Source organism: Schistocerca gregaria, chromosome 5 (assembly GCF_023897955.1).
Source record: "Schistocerca gregaria isolate iqSchGreg1 chromosome 5, iqSchGreg1.2, whole genome shotgun sequence".
Taxonomy (NCBI): Eukaryota; Metazoa; Arthropoda; class Insecta; order Orthoptera; family Acrididae; genus Schistocerca; species Schistocerca gregaria.
Genome location: NC_064924.1, coordinates 273,475,102 through 273,496,799, shown reverse-complemented (window position 1 = coordinate 273,496,799; position 21,698 = coordinate 273,475,102). Strand labels below are relative to the sequence as shown.

At 38.7% G+C, this 21,698-nt stretch overlaps 1 protein-coding gene across 1 annotated transcript in view; it reads right to left on the bottom strand.

Moving 5' to 3' along the window:
- Positions 1-5,898: 5,898 nt before the first annotated feature.
- LOC126271942 (scm-like with four MBT domains protein 1) overlaps positions 5,899-21,698 on the bottom strand; it is a 161,551-nt gene continuing 145,751 nt past the window's right edge. The window contains exons 13-15 of the mRNA XM_049974369.1: positions 13,854-13,986; positions 12,481-12,670; positions 5,899-6,401 (exon numbers count right to left, since the gene is read on the bottom strand). Coding sequence (XP_049830326.1) covers positions 6,249-6,401; positions 12,481-12,670; positions 13,854-13,986 — 476 coding nt within the window. The 3' untranslated portion in view covers positions 5,899-6,248. The remainder of the gene's footprint in view (positions 6,402-12,480; positions 12,671-13,853; positions 13,987-21,698) is intronic.

The window sequence follows — 21,698 nt, the reverse complement described above, 5'->3', positions numbered from 1 at the left end:
CCGAAGTGCGATTGCTTCACTGCAAGAGAGCAGAGTTTCTGCTATCTTCAGCTAAATGAAATATTTTTGATAGTGTCTTTGCTTTAAACACTGTATTTTCTTCCATAAACTTACACAATTACAATTTGCAACCATATAACAATAACCTTTGATCTGGACTTGCAACCAAAATCATCCAATCTCTTTCATGTCTTTACTGTTCTTGTTATTCTTGGAGTGGTCTGCCTGTGTATTCTATGGTGGCCGCTCCACAGCAAGTTCAACTAGTAGCAGCATGGAATAGTTACTCCATCAGCAAGTTTAGTGCTCACTGATCAGGCTGCACACACATGTAGTGTCTCTTCTCACTTGACTCTGTACAAAGAGATACCTCTTATTGGTGTACTATTTTTACAACATCCAACTGAAAAATGTGACCAAGCTAACACTCAAGATGATTAGTGCTCGTATCCATAAAAGAAAACTATTACACTGGATGGTACCTATATACTAAGCCTGGTAATATAGTAACCTTCCTCTATAAAACAGTGTGTAAACCCACCCTAAATTATTGTGAGTCCTATACAAAAGGTAATAAACCTTACCCTGAATTTGTGGAAATTACCTATTAGTGTTGGAAAATATAAGAAAGGGACAGACTTAATATACTTTTTCTGTTATGTTACTATGCCATAAAGCTTATTCTAGCCATCTGTAACATTTCACCAGTTCCACATTATATAATCTCTCGTTCTGTAGTTGGTTCTACTAGGAACTAAGCTTTTGGGTGTGGGATCTATTTGCCATATATGGTCCGCTATGTTTAGGGAAAAATTTTCTTGTCTCCTTTTGATATTTGAACTTAACTGGTGATTGAGAATCAATACCAATTCACCAACCTTAAATTCTGGAACATGTGCATGATGGTTATGTTGCCACACATGCTGTTCTGAAACATTTTTAGTAATTGATCCCCTATAAATAGTTTACCCATCACTTTTACATGTGCTTAACCTGTAGTGTGGTAGTTCGAAAGCTTCTATCCTCTTATTGTCCAAACTACTTATTGTCCATGTTTCACTTCCATACATGGCTACACTCCCTACAAATACTTTCAGAAATGGCTTCCTGATACATAAATCTATACTCGATGTTAACAAATTTCTCTTCTTCAGAAACGCTTTCCTTCCTATTGCCAGTCTACATTTTCTATCCTCTCTACTTCGACCATCATCAGTTATTTTACTTCCTAAATAGCAAAACTCCTTTACTACTTTAAGTCTCCCATTTTCTAATCAAATTCCCTCAGCATCACCCGATTTAATTTGACTACATTCGACTATCCTCGTTTTGCTTTTGTTGATGTTCATCTTATATCCTCCTTTCAAGACACTGTCCATTCCGTTCAACTGCTCTTCCAGGTCCTTTGCTGTCTCTGACAGAATTACAATGTCATAGGCGAACCTCAAAGTTTTTACTTCTTCTCCATGAATTTTAATACCTACTCCGAATTTTTCTTTTGTTTCCTTTACTGCTTGCTCAATATACAGATTGAATAACATCGGGGAGAGGCGTCAACCCTGTCTCACTCCTTTCCCAACCACTGCTTCCCTTTCATGCCCCTCGAATCTTATGACTGCCGACTGGTTTCTGTTCAAATTGTAAATAGCCTTTCGCTCCCTGTACTTTACCCCTGCCACCTTCAGAATTTGAGAGAGAGTATTCCAGTCAACACTGTCAAAAGCTTTCTCCAAATCTACAAATGCTAGAAACTCCAAGTCTACAAATGCTAGAAACGTAGGTTTCCCTTTTCTTAATCTTTCTTCTAAGATAAGTCATAAGATCAGTATTGCCTCACGTGTTCCAGCATTTCTACGGAATCCAAACTGATCCTCCCCGAGGTCCGCATCTACCAGTTTTTCCATTCGTCTGTAAAGAATTCGCATTAGTATTTTGCAGCTGTGACTTATTAAACTGATAGTTCGGTAATTTTCACATCTGTCAGCACCTGCTTTCTTTGGGATTGGAATTATTATATTCTTCTTGAAGTCTGAGGATATTTCGCCTGTCTCATACATCTTGCTCACCAGCTGGTAGAGTTTTGTCATGACTGGCTCTCCCAAGGCCGTCAGTAGTTCTAACGGAATGTTGTCTACTCCCACGGCTTTGTTTCGTCTCAGGTCTTTCAGTGCTCTGTCAAACTCTTCACGCAGTATCTTATCTCCCATTTCGTCTTCATCTACATCCTCTTCCCTTTCAATAATATTGTCCTCAAGTACATCGCCCTTCTATAAACCTTCTATGTACTCCTTCAACCTTTCTGCTTTCCCTTCTTTGCTTAGAACTAGGTTTCCATCTGAGATCTTGATATTCATACAAGTGGTCCTCTTCTCTCCAAAGGTCTCTTTAATTTTCCTGTAGGCAGTATCTATCTTACCCCTAGTGAGATAAGCTTCTACATCCTTACATTTGTCCTCTAGCCATCCCTGATTAGCCATTTTGCTAAGACTATGTTCAGTAATATTGTTTTCAAGCATACCGTTTCAAACAAATTTCAGGACAAAAACTGCTCACATAAAGTGGTGACAGGAAACCATGTCGCAGCATTAACGAGCTGCGTCACAGCGCCAGTGTGTTGAAAGGAGCGGCAGCAGTGCGACCTGTAACTTCTTACATCAGTCCGCAGCAGTTCACTGTGCATGCGCTCGGCTCAATATGGTCAGTGTCAACATCACCACAGCATCATCAGCCAGCTATGTCCCTCATAACTGTGCATGCTGCCTTCCAGCACGAACTACATCCATCCAATATTTGTGGCCACCAATCTCCTTTGTAATTTTATATGGCTATAACACCTTAACTCTCACTTCTATGGGTGACTTCTTATTTGCTGAGCAAAAACCATTATTTATGGCTCAATAGCTTCTTTGACTCACTAGCCTCTTAGTATTTTGTAACTAATGACAGTGTTTGACCTTGGCAACACATTATCTCTTCAGATCTCCCACTTAAAACCATTTAAATTCTTCAAAATTCCCTTCTTGTGCTCTCATTCATTTATCACACTCAGTCCTGGCCATAATGGTCAATATATACAGTGTTTATTATGTTCCTTGTTGCTGCTGTTCTTCACCTTATTTGACACCAGATACAATACCATCTTCTCTTTAGCTGTTTGAATGTACAATATGTTAACACTGGACTGACGGCCACCTTTAATAACAGTTATGAGCTGAACCTGCCAATCACTTCCAACTTAACTTCTTGCCATGCTCAGTAACTTCCTAATTGTTGAAGTGTGAGAGCTTCAGTGTAAGAGAGCGGAGTTTCTGCTATCTTTAGCTACATAAATTATTTTTGATAGTGTCTTTGCTTTAAGCCCTGTATTTTCTTCCATAAACTTACACAATTACAGTTTGCAACCATATGACAGTAACCTTTAATCTGGACCTTCATCCAAAATCACCCATTCTTTTCTGTGTCTTTACTGTTATTGACATTCTTGGAGCGGTCTGCTTGCATATTCTATGGCCTCTCTTACGCACCTTCAATTGGTGGCAGCATGGGCTAGTTCACACCATCAGCAGTGCAGACACCTGCTCACAGCACACAGTGTCTTATATCACTTGACTCTGTGTGAAGAGTTGTTGGTGTACTAACTCCATCTAAGCTATACACAGTTTGTAGTATTTTGTTCACGCAGCTATCCTCCATACTTTGGAGAGCCTAACTGCATGCCATGACTTTTCCCATGGAAATGTTTTGGGAAATCACACAGCATGTCCCGTCAATCATCAGGGATGGAATTCTTTTAAATTTCCCTTAGGACTACAATCTAAATATATGCAAAAATGATTATTACAGATCATTTGCCATACGATACTGTTTGGTAGTGTTTAAGTGAATCTGTTTAATGCCAGTTTGTCACTGTGTGTTTAAATGTTTAATTAAAAGGTGAAATATTGGTGTAATATGAGGTCTGAGTGAACTGGAAATGATATAACCCATTATCTGATAGGAACACTGAATACAGAAGTTAATCAAAATCAGTTTTGTTTATTAGGACCCATTCAACTTTGAATTGGGAAAAGCAAGGTGTGTAACAATTTCATGGAACATGTATAACCTGTATGGTGGAAGAAAGAAGTGGCAGTTTGTGAGCAACAATTTTGAACTTACCTCATCCTTAATGGTTACTGAAAGGTGCATCAACTAATTCAAATTTGAATTTCTCATTAAGTTCACTTACCTGATCAACACTAATCAGCATCGGTAAAGCAATGAAAAAATTAAAAAAGGTCAAGTTAACATAAGTTTGAACCACAACTGAAGAAATGCAATTGTTACAAGTCTTTGCGGTGGAACTGTCAGTGGAGGCTATACTTTATTTTCTTCAAAATGGGCTAGAGAATATTTGCCAAGGAAGAAATATTCAGGTGAAAGGCCATCAGGTATCATGGACACTACGGGAAAGATGTAGTATTTGATTTTGAAGAATGCAGATAAATTGTTCAAAAACTGCTTCTATCTTGGTAGTGAGTGATACCTCCCTGTGAAGAAATGATGAGAAGGATTTCATGATATAATTGCCCACTTTAACTTTGTGTAGCTCTTTGTAGATAGTTATTAGTACAATGACATTCATTTCTGTAGGCATGCGTTTCATGTTTGTAATCTTTCTAACTAACATTTTCTTGGTACAGTGTAGTTTTGGTTGCAGTTGTATAAATTATGCATGTTTGTGAAAAGTGTTTGCATTATCGATGTTTTTAAGCTATGTATACAATTTGAAGATGAACTGTAAGGTCTATGTTGTGTAACAAGTCAAATTAATATTATATGAAAAATTGACCTGGAAAGTAACTTTAAAAAATATGTTTCAATAAAAAATTTTGTAAAAAAAAATGTAAATATTAAAAATATGTGTAAATTACAGAAAACAGGACCACAGATGTCCTCTCTCTTTTTTTGGCCAACGTCATCCAGGGCATGGGGTACAAAATTAGTCTGGTTAGATTCTCTGTCGGCATGTTGTAGGAGTAAGTGGGTTGGTGTTGTTCAATGTGTATTCCCAACTGCATTCTAGAATTTACAAGCGAAGATAAAATTGAGGAAGATTAAGTAGAAGAAGCTTTAATTAACATAAAGTCACAGCACCTACATGTATTTACCCCTGAAAATTGAATCTGTGGGCCCAAAGTGGATATAATGGACAGCTGCAACAAAGGATTCAACAGGAGCTAAACACATAGAAAAGTTTTAACTCTTGATTTGTAGTTCCAGTTGAAGTCAAGTGGATTTGATTCACTTCGGCAGAATACAATGATGTCACATAATATTTTTGTGTCAAGTTGGGAGGGCAGGGGGCCCAGACAATCCATTGTTTCTGTATTTACTAAAGCCAGAGCAGAACAATCTACAGTGTAGATGTCAAGATGAGCAGTTGAAATACCCAAAACATCACTAACATCTTTGTTGCCATAACAGCAGCAATGTTCCACAGCAAGATTCCCATGTGCCCTGTGATGGTGTGGTGTGCCATCTCATTTCCCAGACAAGGGTGAAACTATTACAAAGTACAGCTGTATAATTACTGCCGATGAGAAAATTTCATCATATTGCAACATCTGCAGTTCCGTTTGTTGTAACAAATAGAGTTTAAGTACTTTTCCATCACGTCACATTTCTTAAATGAACTGTATGCTGACCGCTCATTCCTGTATGGGGAAAGCTCGTGTAGTCTGGAACCCTGTATATCTATGGGATTCAGTGCATACACATGATACTTTGTAAATATCAATTGATGGATAATTTAACAACATTTGAAACCTGTTGATGGAACAATATCTGACTGCAGTTGGAAATTCAAGTATGATCAATAAGATAAAGGACCGAACACTCTTAGTACCAGTGGGTTAGTTCTGTGGTATTAAATATATCATTTATTTATTTTTATACATTTGTAGCAGCCAAAAATCTGAGTCTTAAACAAAGTATGTTTTGGCAGTCTTTTATTCTGTACAGGCTATACTTACATTTTTTATTGGTATGAATGACTGCTTAAGAGTTTTGTGCCAATTATAATATCTAAAACATTTCAATTTCCTTTAAACTATTAATACAGGTCAACAGTTGTACATCACTTAAACCAAAAGGCTTTGCAATTTATAATTACTATGATGTGACAATACTTTTAACCTGTTAGTCTCTCTCTCTCTCTCATTATCTTTGCTTATTTCTGCAGTACCCCGTTGGTGGGATTCCTGTTATTAATCCTGTCTTTTGGTGTAATACTGTAATAGAAAGGCCAGTTTGACCCTCTCAATGTGTCGACACACCATAAGAGCTGCATCTGGCTGCATAAACAAGTGCTTCTCCAGTGTTGGCAGGTTCAGCATCATGAATGCCTGTCCATCAATCATCTATAACAAGGAAAATTTACATTGTATCAGTATGGAAATTAATCGAGGAAACTATTACAAGATAGAATTGATCTTCAGGAGGCAAAATATTCAGTATTGTCAACAGAAAATTATCAAGGAAAAAAAGGTAGATGGCACTATCGCAGCTCTCAAAACTACTAATTTATTCCCCAGGGAGCAAAGACGGACAGACTGGGGCAGTTAGAAAAAAGGGATAGGTCACTTAGATTGCAGGTTGAGAGGGACCCACATGTAATGAGAATGAGATAGATGGAGGTCACAGCGGAAGAGTCAGAGAGAGTACGAGATCAGAGATAGCACACTGGTAAGACTCATGCTGGCTTTAGTCCAGAGATGAAGAGGATGGAGTGAGAAGTAAAGACAGATTACTAGGAAGAGAAAAGAATATTGCAATCAAGAAGCATGAGCAAAGGTTGCTCTCGTAAATTAGCACCAAAACTGACATACAAGTTGTTACAGTGCTGTCAAATTCAAGGCTGGTACTGGGCTGAGAACCACTTGACTTTATTTATCCAGTTAATGCCAGTTTGCTGCACCAAGTTGTAGTTTTCACTAGTATATCATGGAAATAATGTTAATAAATACTGCCTTATAGCTGTAAGGTTGGTTATAGCATGACATCAAAATATTTGGTGTGGTAGCAGCTGCAAGTAGTATCGTTTACACCTCACACACTACTGGCTGGGGAGTTTGCTTTCGCATAAGATGTATGTCTGCCCGTGCACCTGTCACACATCGGTTGTGTTAAAACTTCAAGTGGAAGAAGCCACAATATTAATAGTGTATTTAATCAAATATTAAAAGTGAAAGTTTGTATTATTGAGCACCACATGTTATTGAATCACATATTTGTGACTTAATGCTCTTGTCACTATCAGTGAGAACCATACCCACTTACGACTGATATCCGTCCTTTAACTTGATGACAAGGTTCCTTTCCAGCCTGGAATATATTAACTAAACTGTGAGGATAGAATGGTGAGAAGAGTAAGGAGTGTGAGCTTACAGTGGGACATGTGACATAGAACTTCAAACATCATGCTGTCTTTCGATCTTGCCCATCTACCCCAGTAGCAAAAGAAGAATCTCTGTGAGTTTGCAAGCAAATGCTTCACACTGCATCAAAAATTTAATCAAGAATTGTGTTGGATAGAATTTTGTGTATTATGTAGTTAGCAAACTTTTCTGGTGATGGTTGATGCTTTTAATTGTTCAATGATAAAGCTTCAACTATAAGAAAATGGCTGTTGTTGTTGTTGTCGTGGTCTTCAGTCCTGAGACTGGTTTGATGCAGCTCTCCATGCTACTCTATCTTGTGCAAGCTTGTTCATCTCCCAGTACCTACTGCAACCTACATCCTTCTGAATCTGCTTAGTGTAGTCATCTCTTGGTCTCCCTCTACGATTTTTACCCTCCACCCTGCCCTCTAATACTAAATTGGTGATCCCTTGATGCCTCAGAACATGTCCTACCAACCGGTCCCTTCTTCTGGTCAAGTTGCGCCACAAACTTCTCTTCTCCCCAATCCTATTCAATACTTCCTCATTAGTTATGCGATCTACCCATCTAATCTTCAGCATTCTTCTGTAGCACCACATTTCGAAAGCTTCTATTCTCTTCTTGTCCAAACTAGTTATTGTCCATGTTTCACTTCCATACATGGCTACATTCCATACAAATACTTTCAGAAATGACTTCCTGGCACGTAAATCTATACTCGATGTTAACAAATTTCTCTTCTTCAGAAACGCTTTGCTTGCCATTGCCAGTCTACATTTTATATCCTCTCTACTTCGACCATCATCAGTTACTTTGATCCCCAAATAGCAAAACTCCTTTACTACTTTAAGTGTCTCATTTCCTAATCTAATTCCCTCAGCATCACCTGACTTTATTCGACTACATTCCATTATCCTCGTTTTGCTTTTGTTGATGTTCATCTTATATCCTCCTTTCAAGACACTATCCACTCCGTTCAACTGCTCTTCCAAGTCCTTTGCTGTCTCTGACAAAATTACAATGTCATCGGCGAACCTCAAAGTTTTTATTTCGACTCCATGGATTTTAATACCTACTCCAAATTTTTCTTTTGTTTCCTTCACTGCTTGCTCAAGATACAGATTGAATAATATCGGGGCGACACTACAACCCCGTCTCACTCCTTTCCCAACCACCGCTCCCCTTTCATGTCCCTCGACTCTTATAACTGCCATCTGGTTTCTGTACAAATTGTAAATAGCCTTTCGCTCCCTGTATTTTATCCCTGCTACATTCAGAATTTGAAAGAGAGTATTCCAATCAACATTGTCAAAAGCTTTCTCTAAGTCTACAAATGCTAGAAACGAAAGGTTTGCCATTCCTTAATCTAGCTTCTAAGATAAGTCGTAGGGACAGTATTGCCTCACTTGTTCCAACATTTCTACGGAATCCAAACTGATCTTCCCCGAGGTCGGCTTCTACTAGTCTTTCCATTCGTCTGTAAAGAATTCGCGTTAGTATTTTGCAGCTGTGACTTATTAAACTGATAGTTCGGTAATTTTCACATCTATCAACACCTGCTTTCTTTGGGATTGGAATCATTATATTCTTCTTGAAGTCTGAGGGTATTTCGCCTGTCTCATACATATTGCTCACCAGATGGTAGAGTTTTGTCATGACTGGCTCTCCCAAGGCCGTCAGTAGTTCTAATGGAATGTTGTCTACTCCCAGGGCCTTGTTTTGACTCAGGTCTTTCAGTGCTCTGTCAAACTCTTCAAGCAGTATCATATCTCCCATTTCATCTTCATCTACATTCTCTTTCATTTCTATAATATTGTCCTCAATTACATCACCCTTGTATAGACCCTCTATATACTCCTTCCATCTTTCTGCTTTCCCATCTTTGGTTAGAACTGGGTTTACATCTGAGCTCTTGATATTCATACAAGAGGTTCTCTGTTCTCCAAAAGTCTCTTTAATTTTCCTGTAGGCAGTATCTATCTTACCCCTGGTGAGATAAGCCTCTACATCCTTACATTTGTCCTCTAGCCATCCCTGCTTAGCCATTTTGACTTCCTGTCGATCTCATTTTTGAGACGTCTGTATTCCTTTTTGCCTGCTTCATTTACTGCATTTTTAAATTTTCTCCTTTCAACAATTAAATTCAATATTTCTTCTGTTACCCAAGGATTTCTACTAGCCTTTGTCTTTTTACCTACTTGATCCTCTGCTGCCTTCACTACTTCATCCCTCAAAGCTACCCATTCTTCTTCTACCGTATTTCTTTCCCCCATTCCTGTCAATTGTTCCCTTATGCTCTCCCTGAAACTCTGTACAACCTCTGGTTCTTTTAGTTTATCCAGGTCCCATCTCCTTAAATTCCCACATTTTGCAGTTTCTTTAGTTTTAATCTACAGGTTATAACCAATAGATTGTGATCAGAGTCCACATCTGCCCCTGGAAATGTCTTACAATTTAAAACCTGGTTCCTAAATCTCTGTCTTACCATTATATAATCTATCTGAAACCTGTCAATATCTCCAGGCTTCTTCCATGTATACAGCCTTCTTTTATGGTTCTTGAACCAAGTGTTAGCTATGATTAAGTTGTGCTCTGCGCAAAATTCTACCAGGCGGCTTCCTCTTTCAATTCTTAGCCCCAATCCATATTCAACTACCATGTTTCCTTTTTTCCCTTTTCCTACTGACGAATTCCAGTCACCCATGACTATTAAATTTTCGTCTCCCTTCACTACCTGAATAATTTCTTTTATCTCGTCATACATTTCATCAATTTCTTCATCATCTGCAGAGCTAGTTGGCATATAAACTTGTACTACTGTAGTAGGCGTGGGCTTCGTGTCTATCTTGGCCACAATAATGCGTTCACTATGCTGTTTGTAGTAGCTTACCCGCAATCCTATTTTTTATTCATTATTAAACCTACTCCTGCATTACCCCTATTTGATTTTGTATTTATAACCCTGTAGTCACCTGACCAAAAGTCTTGTTCCTCCTGCCACCGAACTTCACTAATTCCCACTATATCTAACTTTAACCTATCCATTTCCCTTTTAAATTTTCTAACCTACCTGCCCAATTAAGGGATCTGACATTCCACGCTCCGATCCGTAGAACTCCAGTTTTCTTTCTCCTGATAACGACATCCTCTTGAGTAGTCCCCGTCCGGAGATCTGGCTAATGGCTAGTATCACTAATATTGTTGACCAAGTGCAACTTGCAGAAGGTGCATTATTGGATGATTCGGGAGGAGAGAATTTCATTACGAGCTGCAGATACTCAAATTAGTGGAGATGCAGATTTTGATCCAAAAGTGCCAATGTCAACAATAAATACTACGAATGTTCATGAATTGGAAATGAGTGACTTGAAATATGGCTTACTGTTGAAGCTTGTTCAAGAGACAAGCAAAGAAATAAGAGAGAGGCATATGTGACATGACTTAATGCACAGATATGATGAACTAAAATTTGAATCTGATTCATGACACACAATTTTGAAACTGAAAGCATAACCATAAAAAGTGAATTAGAGGAACATAAAGAACACTATTAGCAGTCACTTACCAAAACAACAAATCTCGGGTCTCAACAAAACACTTAGATCACTATAGTGAAACACTTCTGTGCAGCAAAACATAACTCCTGCGTCCTGCAACTAACACATGTGTTTTTGAGTGCGCTGAGTGTGTCGTCACTGTGTATGTGTGTTTGAATCCGCTGCCAATTATATCAGTGAGGGGCCTGCTGCAAGGCCACATGTGGGAGGCATGCGCACAACGAGGTCTCCGCCACACTGTCTGCTGGCGACTCAACCACATGTATATGCACAGAGCAGCACTAAATGTTGTCTGATTATGTGTAAATATTGGTCTCTAAGCTTCCGGCAGACAATAGGATTTATTGTCATCACCGATATACAATCAAAATAAGGGTGCAATGAGTAGCTATTTTCAGTATCACTGGGATAAAATCATACATCTGGATGATTTGGTACAGGATAAAGATTTACTTCAGTTTTTACTTAAAAGGCCGCCATTAGCTGAATGTGAAAAATGTTGAATGGCCCACAGGATGCCGTAAAAATATGGAACATGTAACTAACTAATTGGAACCAAACTTCTTTCAGCCCTTCCTATGAATCAGCGATTGAATCTCAGAAAATATGTTTCTGGATGCAATTTTACTGGACTTGTTTCAATCTTTCAAAATATTCAGTGCTTCTTTTCTCGACTTTTTAAGACCCTGGATTTTGTAATTTATCATAAATTATGTTACTGGGGGACTAAGTTCTGCAATGAAATCCAGTTTTGTGTACTACCTATGTCTTTATGACACCCTTGCCTCTCCTCCTAGCGTTCCAATGTTTTGCTCAACTGCAATTTCTGGCTAGAGCATACCTGTAAATCATCATCATAAGTAATTTCATTATTAGATATTCCATTTTCTGCAAAAATTACTTCATCTGCATTCTTTTAAATAATTTCATTATTAGATATTCCATTTTCTGCAAAAATTACTTCATCTGCATTCTTTTCACTGTGTGCAGATTTATTGCGTGCACTTGAGCCACTCTGGCACTGAATGTATTCACGTAGACCTCAGAGACCTTTCCTAGTTCTTATTTTTTTAGATGAATCCTCACAAGTTTTAACAACAAACTGAACAATGATTTGTAGAGCAAATCTCAGATATTAGCTCATTTCCTCTTACTTGATATTATTTATTGTACTGGTACTTTTGAAGGCCGATTTAAATTACTGTTGTACACTATAAAAATTTGCTACCAGTTTACTGTGGAGAGTACAGTAGATCTGTTCCATAAGTAATTTGCAATACCATTATAAGACGACTATAAAAAGAGCTGGAAGAACATCACTGCACAGAGGTGTGGTATCTTAAACATTGGTATTATGTAGATTACATCACAAATGATGTAGTACTGCATAGCTCTCACTATGTGTGAAATGGGCATGAAAAGCTACTAATTTATGAAGTTACAAAATCAGATTATACATGTTATTCTTAAACTAGCCTACTTAAACTATGTTTACACCTTACCTCTTCCTTGAATTTATCAGCAATTGGGGCACATTCACCAGTAGAGACCAGGTAATGATGTAAATCATCTTCTGTCCAGTACAAAGGATTGGAATTCAGATGATAATTAAATAGTTTAATATGCTTTGAGTTATAGCCAATTTCATCTTCTTCCGAATCATTCTCTTTTCTTGGAGAAGGTACAAGCAACCTGCAACACAGTATTCTCAATATAAAGAACTAATGATTAAATTTTGGATTTGCAGGAACATGAATTCTATGTAAGAAAGCAATTCCCTCATGTAACACAATCTGAAGTGAAATGATGAAATGTATTAAGGGTAAAAGAAAGCTGGGTGGATAGCAAAAATCAAAATTTACAGAACAGGCTAAAAGAAGTAAAGAGGGTCATGAAAGAATCTGTTGAAACAAAATAGTGAAAAACTCCTTGAGAGAGATAGCACAGACTAGCATGGTGCAACCCTAAGGAAAACATTACCCTAAATGTTGATGGAATAAGTGCCAGTGATGAAAATACTGTTAATACAGTGAAAGTTAAATGGTACCATCAGCTACAAAGTACTCATTTGCTGGTAGACAGTAACTGATGACACTTACTAAATCACTTGCAGATCTAATAAATGAAGTAAATACTTGATTTTATGTATTAATTGTTATACTATTTTCATCAGATATAGATCTAGTGCCACTGACATAGAGGTTCAATTAACATATTCCATTATCCTCATGGTGCTGTAAATTTATATGCTAACTGAGTACTTCAGCTTTTCCTTCCACAGCTTCTCTTTTCTCAATTTTCATTTCCACCCTGAAGGCAGAATACATGTTCATCCCTTGAGCACTGAAAAGAGAAAGGAGAGGGCGGGGGGGTTTGTGGTGGTGATGATAACACTACAGGATAACTTGATTTCAAATAATTTTAACTACAGTGTTCTTACTGAAATCTTGTAAGTTGCTAGCAAAAATATGTTACTAACAAAGATATCTCCGAAGTAAATGGCAAATACTGTCTAAATTTTACGCTGTTTGTAATTCTATCTGCCAAACAATGAAAAATCTGGGATGAATTAACAACAACCGAAAAGGACAGATTGCTACTCTCTATAAAGAGGAGATGTTGAGATATTATCCAGCAGCTTTTTTTTATGTGCCTGTCTGTTACTAAAAACCTATATGTGATGAGTAGCAGTCTATCCTTGTCATATGTTGTATTTGTATTGTCATAAAGAACATTTCAGTACGTGCTGATTAAGTTTTCATGACACTTAAGTCTGCTTCTCACTTGAACCCCTGCTCTGCCATAGCTTATCGTAAATCACAACATTACTTACCATTGCTGCTGATTTGTCAGATGAATTACAATTCCAACTTACCTTATGGAAGATGATGTTTGGTGGTGATTTCCAGGTGCAGTTGGAGTCTTCAAATCCTTCTTCGGCACTGAAGTATCTGAATCGACGATAGTGACAGTGTCTGAAGTATTGGATGATTCCCGTATTGTTTTGTCTGTCCACATGTAACAGAAAATTAAGTATGCTTGGTGCACAAAATGGGGCAAACAAATTTTTATAAATATTCAATGTATTTCCTTTGTATTTATTATATAACAATAGAGAAGAAAAAAATAAAGAAGGTACAGGTTATGGAAGGGAAGTTTGGGAATGTTAGGAGGGTAAGTCAGGGACTGTAGGGAATATTCAGATGAAACATAGACATGGTTAGCTGTTATTTGGAGACGTTGTTCACTTGTTGGCAGGAAAATGGTGTATGAAGTATGTAGTACCAGCACAAAATAGTATTTATCTGCACATGTATTTCTGGGAAGTAGTTGCAGTAAATGTATGGAACTAAGCAATCTCCATATGAGGATACTCAGAGGATTCTTTGTTGATATAAGATGGTTGGAGATGGTATATGGGGTCATATCATGACTGAGGAATAAACTTGTGCCATAGTCTCTGTTCATTTATGCATGGAAACAGGAGAAATGGAAACAAAGATAGACAAGTTAAGCAACATCCAATAATTTACGAGTAAAGGAGACCACTCCCCAAATAGTAGAAATGTTGCCCCCCCCCCCCCCCCCCCCACACACACACACACAAAATGACAATTGTGCCACCTTGGCAGCTGGATTGGGGTGATGGGTTGTGTCAGATACGGTAGGTAGAGCGAGGACAATGTGGAAAGCTGGAGGAAAGAAACAGGTGTGTGGTATACAAATATTGGAGAGGTAGGCAGTGGGTGCACAGGTACCAGAGCCAATGGGTTTGGATGGTGCATGATGAATATGCTGAAGGTCTCACAAACGGTGTCACAGACATGCACTACCCCCGAAACCCAGTTCAGAAACAAATTTCCTGCACTACACCCTCACATACCCTAATCTTCCTACCACACCTAAGAACTAGCTGCAAAAGAAGCACAACCCTCTGGAAAGGAGTGTCCCTCTCATCACTGAATATCATCCCAAAATGCAGCATCTGAACTGTATCCTTTGTCAGAGCACTGACTATCTATTATTATGGCCAGAAATCTATCACCATGCCCATGTCTCCTAAAGTGGTATTCCACTGTCCACCCAACCTATACAACATCCTGGTCCATTCCCAACATCTTGGCACAGGTGTCATATAGCTGCGGTAGACCTTCACGATTTACCTGCACAGCACATCCTACTCTGGTAGTGTCACATGCTTATCTTATCCTACAAGAGGAAGAGTCACCTGTAACAGCAGTCTTGTAACATATGTGGGTACGGTCACCAACCAGGTGTTCACCAGAGTGCATAGCCATCGCCAAACAGTGGCCAACGGCAGAGCTGACTAGTGGCGGAACACGTGGCTGAAAACAGGATCTTGAATTCAATAGCCACTTCACAATCCATGCCACCTGGATCCTTTTACCCAGCATCAGTTTTTCTGAAATGCACAGATAGGAGTTATCCTTGTAACATATCCTTCACTCTCTTAATGCTCCTGGTCTCAATCTCTACTAGTCCACTGGATCCACACCCTCTGCCCAACAACCTCCACCTCCTCTGTCCTATCACCCCATCCCCCAATCGATGTCTCAAGACCATCATCATCGTGTGGCTCACAAACTCACTGGCTCCAGTGCATGTGCACAGTGACGATCCTGTTGCATTCCTATTCTGCACACACACACCTCCCACCACTAGCTAGCTACCACCCCCTCTCCCCCCACTTCCTGCTCCACCCCATCCCAATCCCCATCTCACCTGACACTTTAATCATCCCCCCCCCCCTCCCCCAACCGACAATTCAACACGTGTGCTGTTTGTTTGGTGACTGGTTTCCTTTACTCCTAAATTATTGACATTCTGCCAGAACTTTCCTTACAATATTTAACCAACATCCGAAACACTGTGGTCATTAATTATGGCTGACAAGTTCAAGGCGAAGTATTTGTTGACATCCATGGTTGATTGCTATGGAATTAAACTGAGCTGGATATGCTTATGCTCCACAGTGATGCATATTTGCACATTGTATACATCAAATGAGATGGTACACACTGTTTTGGCAGCAGTGTTTAGGATCATGTGCCAGACATACCTAAGCTTTCTCCACATGATTACCCCACATTGAAGCGATGAATACTGGATGCAAGTGCTCTAATTATTATCAAGTGTTTCATGAAGCAGAAGAAGGATGATTCAACTAGCAATCTCTACAAGTATGCCCCACTATGCTATCTGCTACTGGAATTGTGTTGTACTGACTCCAAAATAGATTTTGCACTAATTATTAGGAGCATTGAACCACCATTCTCCCAAAAACAAGGCCAATGTCTTATCACTGTACAATATTGCATAGTAAGAACAATGGCTATTTTATGCAGAAGTTGTATTTCGTAGCCCAGAGTATACAGGACAGGACAGATTACATCAGTTAAAGCCAAGGAAGTGTATCCATTATTACTGTCCAAAGAAATTATGAATATTTTAGCAATTTTGTGAAATTTTGTTAAAATCGCATACAGAAAATCTCTTTTTTACAAGGGCAGCAAAAGCAAAATATGCACGGATGCAAAGGCACTGGAACCCACCCGATCGTGCATGCCCGTGTGCATGTGCACAGCCTCCCCCGCACGTGCACGCACACATGCGCGCCCGCTTTGTGAGTAGATTTTCTACTTGCCCAGTTACATTATATTTTCAAAAGTTGGTTATTCTTGTTTATGTATAAGTCTTGCTTGCATAATTGAGAACAAGACATTCCACATCAAAGCAAGATACCACAATTATAGCTATGTTACAATTGACATCAAACTAAGCTCAGTTCTTAAGAGCATGGACTGTGAAGTGCTAGGGTCTGGGTTTGAGTTTCTGCCATGCATGTATATTAAGTTAAAGAGGTCTTAGATTTGCCATGCTAAGATTAATATATTAGGGCTTCCAGACATAGTAGATACAATGACCTCATTTAAACCTTGTACTCTAAAGACACGCAGTATACATCCTTTACTTTGAATTTAGTTGTCACTAAAAGGGTGTTTTATGTTTATGGGTTGTGAGAATAGTGGCTTGTATTGTCAGAATATCTCTGATCTTGGTTAATAGTTAGCAGAGGTTCTTCATTCAATATTTGTGTTCAATGTGTGTGCAAAAATCTCACAAACAGCATCAGAATTTCATGAATTATGTGTGTACTGGAAGTATTGTTGAGGGTTTTGTTCTGTCAGCAGCCATGTTAGTAACTGTTATTTCTCGTTCTTTCAACACCTACAGACATACCCTGCAAGCTACCATATAGTGCATTGTGGGGGTTACCTTGTACCAGTATAGGCACTCCCTTTCATGTTCCAGGCACAAATTGAACAAGGGAAACAAGACTGTCTACATGACTTGTAATAGACATAATTTCTCTCATCTAGTCTCTTCATTTCTTACGCGAGATGTATGTATGCAGTGGTACAATCACAAATGCCAGTTCTCTAAACTTTTTCAATAGTGTTTCATGAAAAGAATGCCATCTTTCTTCCACAGATTCCCATTTAAGCTCACATATCATTTCCTTACCCCTTATTCGTTGATCAAAGCTACAAGTAAGGAATCTAGGATGCCTCTAAATTGCTTGTGTTTGGTGACCCAAACACTCGAGAAGTACTCAAGAATGGGTCACACAAGTGTTCCACATGCACCCTCCTTTACAGATAAGCTAAATTTTCCTACAATTCTCTCAATAAGCCAAAGTCAACCATTTCTTTTCACTACTATTGATCTTGCATGCTCATTCCATTAAACGTCCCTTTGCAACACTATGCCTAGTTATTTAACTGATGTGACTATCAAGCAGCACACCACTAACACTGTATTTGAACATTACAGGATTGTTTGTTTACATTCTGAGCAAGCTGCCATTCATCACCGAAAGAGAAGTTCTGTCTAATTCAGCCTACATTCTCCTTCAGTCCCTCAACAAAACTTTCCTGTACATTACAGCATCAACAGCAAACATTCCAAAACTGCTGCTCACACTATCTGTCAGATTATCTTCTATCTATCAATACCAACTGATTAACTGAATAGGCAAAAAAATATACTCATCAAACACCGGCCGGAGAAGACACACAAAGTTTAAGGAAGTGTGCAAGATTAAGGATCAAGTGGCTACTACTTCTGGCGGATGGTTTGAAAGGGGAGGAAGAGGGATGAAGAGATATGACTGGTGAGGTTTAGGAAATGGGGAGAGTTAGAATATCACCCAGAACCCCAGGTCAGGCGACTTTTCTGTAACTCTCCCCATTTCCTAAACCTCGCCATTCCTTTTCCATGACCTCTCTTCCTTCCCCTTCAATCCTGTTGCCAGAAGGAGCCACTGGCTCCAAAAATTTGCACATTTCCTTAATCTTTTATGTGCTTTCTCCAGCAATTGCTTGGTGAACAGATTTTTTATCCATTGATTCATATTGCATATTCGAAGATCGGTTGTTTTCACTGATGTATCTATACATATATAAATTAAAGTCCTGTGTTGTGCATTCTGTCTGTATATAAGGGGTAATCTTGGAAACTACTGTAGGGATTTTGATCTTTTTCAACTAATAGATAGGCTGATTCACAAAAAAGGTTTGTGTATAAAATTTATGCATATTTCATGGAAACTGACTGAAATATAAAGAGTTAAAGCCACCACTGCGAAAATGATGTTAATACAACCTAGTGGTACAGCCAACACAATTTTAGAAAGCAGTGAAGCTTGACCAAAATCCATGTTGGGCTTGATGGTGTAGTGGCACAATTCGTGCTTGGAAGCCAATAGATTGCAGGAGCATGAATTTTACACCCTGTGTTTCAACCTAGCATTCACCTCTCAGTGAGGTGGAGATTCAACATAAATGAAACATGGTTTAGATTCTACACTAGACTGTAGGTCGCCCTCCCCAATTGGATAATTGGGGTACATTAGGACACACAAGTCGCCAAAGTAACATCCAATTGAAAGACTTCCAGCATGCCACTGGGCAATACGAAATTATTATTCCCAGAATCTATATATCTAAACATATATTCTCCTTCCATAATTATTATGAATTACAGTCCCCATTGCCTTTATTCATCTTACATGAAAGCTTATCTCAGGAACTACTGTAGGGATATTGATACCTGCACTGCAGTTGCTAAATTCTCAGAGGACATGAATTTTATCTGTCCCATATTTAATTGGTGTTTGGAGTGACATCTCATGACAATGATGGGAGCTGCGAGTTACTACACCACCTGCAGCATCGGGAGCAGGGCACGGTGCTGACTGCCAGCTAGTGGTTGGCTCTCATAGCCAGTTTGGACACAAAGTGGACTGGCGGTCACCCTGCCGACAAATGGGCATCCGCAGCAGTATGGCACCTTTGATGCCCTGCTCACATTGTTAGGTGGTTGCAGTAAGTTGTATGGAGGTGATGATATTTAGCTACATAATAATGTTCTCTGAATTTTAAACATAACTCTAAGCACTGACCCATAAAAAACAAAATTATTGCTATACTGGACAAGTTGACAGGCCCCAGATACATAGCACTACCTATACAAAGCCTGGATGGGTCGCTAGTTAGTAAACAAGAATGGTCCTATTACACTTTCACAGGCAACTCCTGATTATACCTTTGTCTCTAATGAACACTTACTGCCCGAGAGAATGTACTGAGTTTCTATTACTTAAAATCTATGTTGTATGTTTGGACCTTCATTAACAGTCTGCAATGTGGCATTGCGTCAAACAATTTCTGGAAATTATGGAATACAAAATCTCCATGTTGCCCTCCAGCCATAGTTTGCACGATATCGTGTGAGAAGGGTGCAAGTGTAGTTTTGCACGAGTAATGCTCTCTAAATCAGTGCTGATTTGTGGACAGAAGGTTTTCTGTCTTGAGGAAGTTTATTGTATTCAAAATTTGAATAAGCTCAAGAATTCTACAACAAACCAATATTAAAGATATAACACTGTAATATTACAGGTATGTTCTTTTACCCTTATTCAATATAGAAGTAAATTGCACTTTTTCCCAGTCACTTCGGACTTTGCACTGGAAGAGAGATTCATAATAAATGTAAGCTAAACAAGGGGTCAATGCCAAAGAGTACTCTCTGCAAAACTGAACTGTGATTCCATCCGGACTTTGACACTTCTTTGTTTTCCACTCTTTCAATTACTTCTCAATGCCACAGATGCCTATTACATGCATTCATACATATGCAAAAATGTGTAAAAGGTAAAATTCTGATAATGTGACTCTTATACATTGCTTGTCAAATTTAGAACTTGAAGGTCTAATAATGACATGGCACTAGATGAGTGTACAAACACTGATGTAAAGATTATGATTCTTCTCATGAGCTAGAGAGTGAAAAACTTATAGTCGGCAGAAAATACAAATGTGATTATGAAGGACCTACCTGTTTAACTGATTTGTGATAAATGTACAGTGTGTATACAAAACTTCGTGGTCAACCCCCCCCCCCCCCCCCCCTCCCAACACACAGACATATGAAGAGGGCATGAAATGTATTCGCAATTGCGAATATGAACAACCATCAGCTGTATAAGAGAATGACAACAGTGAAAATTTGTGCTAGGTCAGTACTTGAACTGGGATTTCCCATTTTATGTGAGTACCAGGAGTGGCTTTTGAGGTAATGCTGCTGTGTCGTTGCACCATTTGTATGAAAAGAAAGAAAGAGAAATCTGTGTAAATTGTGCATCAAACATTTGAGAGTAACAGATTTATTTGCCAACAAGAAGGAGCGACGAATGGATTTCCAATAACGTTCCTACTAATTTTTTGAAGGTGTCTTCTCAAAGTCATGGAGATGCTGCTTTTGGTGAGTAAAATGCTTTTAGTTTTAAATGTTGGTGATTTGATTAAATTTACTTCGCAAAATCCTGATTATACGTTCGAATAATTTATACATGCTCTGATTCCTAGCACTGGCACTCACGTTGTAGCAGAACAGCAAGCACCACTCAAAACAAAGCGGAGCACATATATCATTTGATAATGGCTAGAGCACAACTGTTAGCTGAGGTTGACAGGCGTGGTATTTCAGACCCGATCTCCACCAGTATCTTAAGCACTTACATCAAACCACTAACTACTTATGACTGCCATGTAAAAGTGTTCGCACATACCCTGTGAGCAATGAAGAATTGTGCTACTGATACGCGTGTGCGCAAGCGTACATTTGTGTGTGTGAGAGAGAGATTTTCAGAGTTGGTATTATGTTTCATATCTCATGCAGACATGCGACAAACTCTTACTGCGCATAAGAAGGATGCCATTGTAAAACGTGTTTATTTCTGTTTCTCTACATGTTTTGTTTGATATAATTACTTACGAAACATATGAATTATTGACAATATTCAATAATACGTTTGATGCTACCAAACAAAGTTTTTTTTATATTTTATTTTTTTGGGCGCTGCCAATGAAATGCCTCAGCGGTCACCACTGGGGGGTAATCACCTTAACCACTTCAGCTATCCATGCCAGATCCGCGGCCAGACCTGAACTTCCACATGTCGTCGTTCCTGTATCACAACCTGTACTTGTACACACATTATATAATTTCTGTACAGTGGAGGACATTTGCATGCCCTAAGAAACATTGCATCATTCTACTTAACAATAAAAACACTGCAATACTGTACATGAAGCATAGTCACAAAGTTTCAATACTCAACTTTAAAAAAAAAATC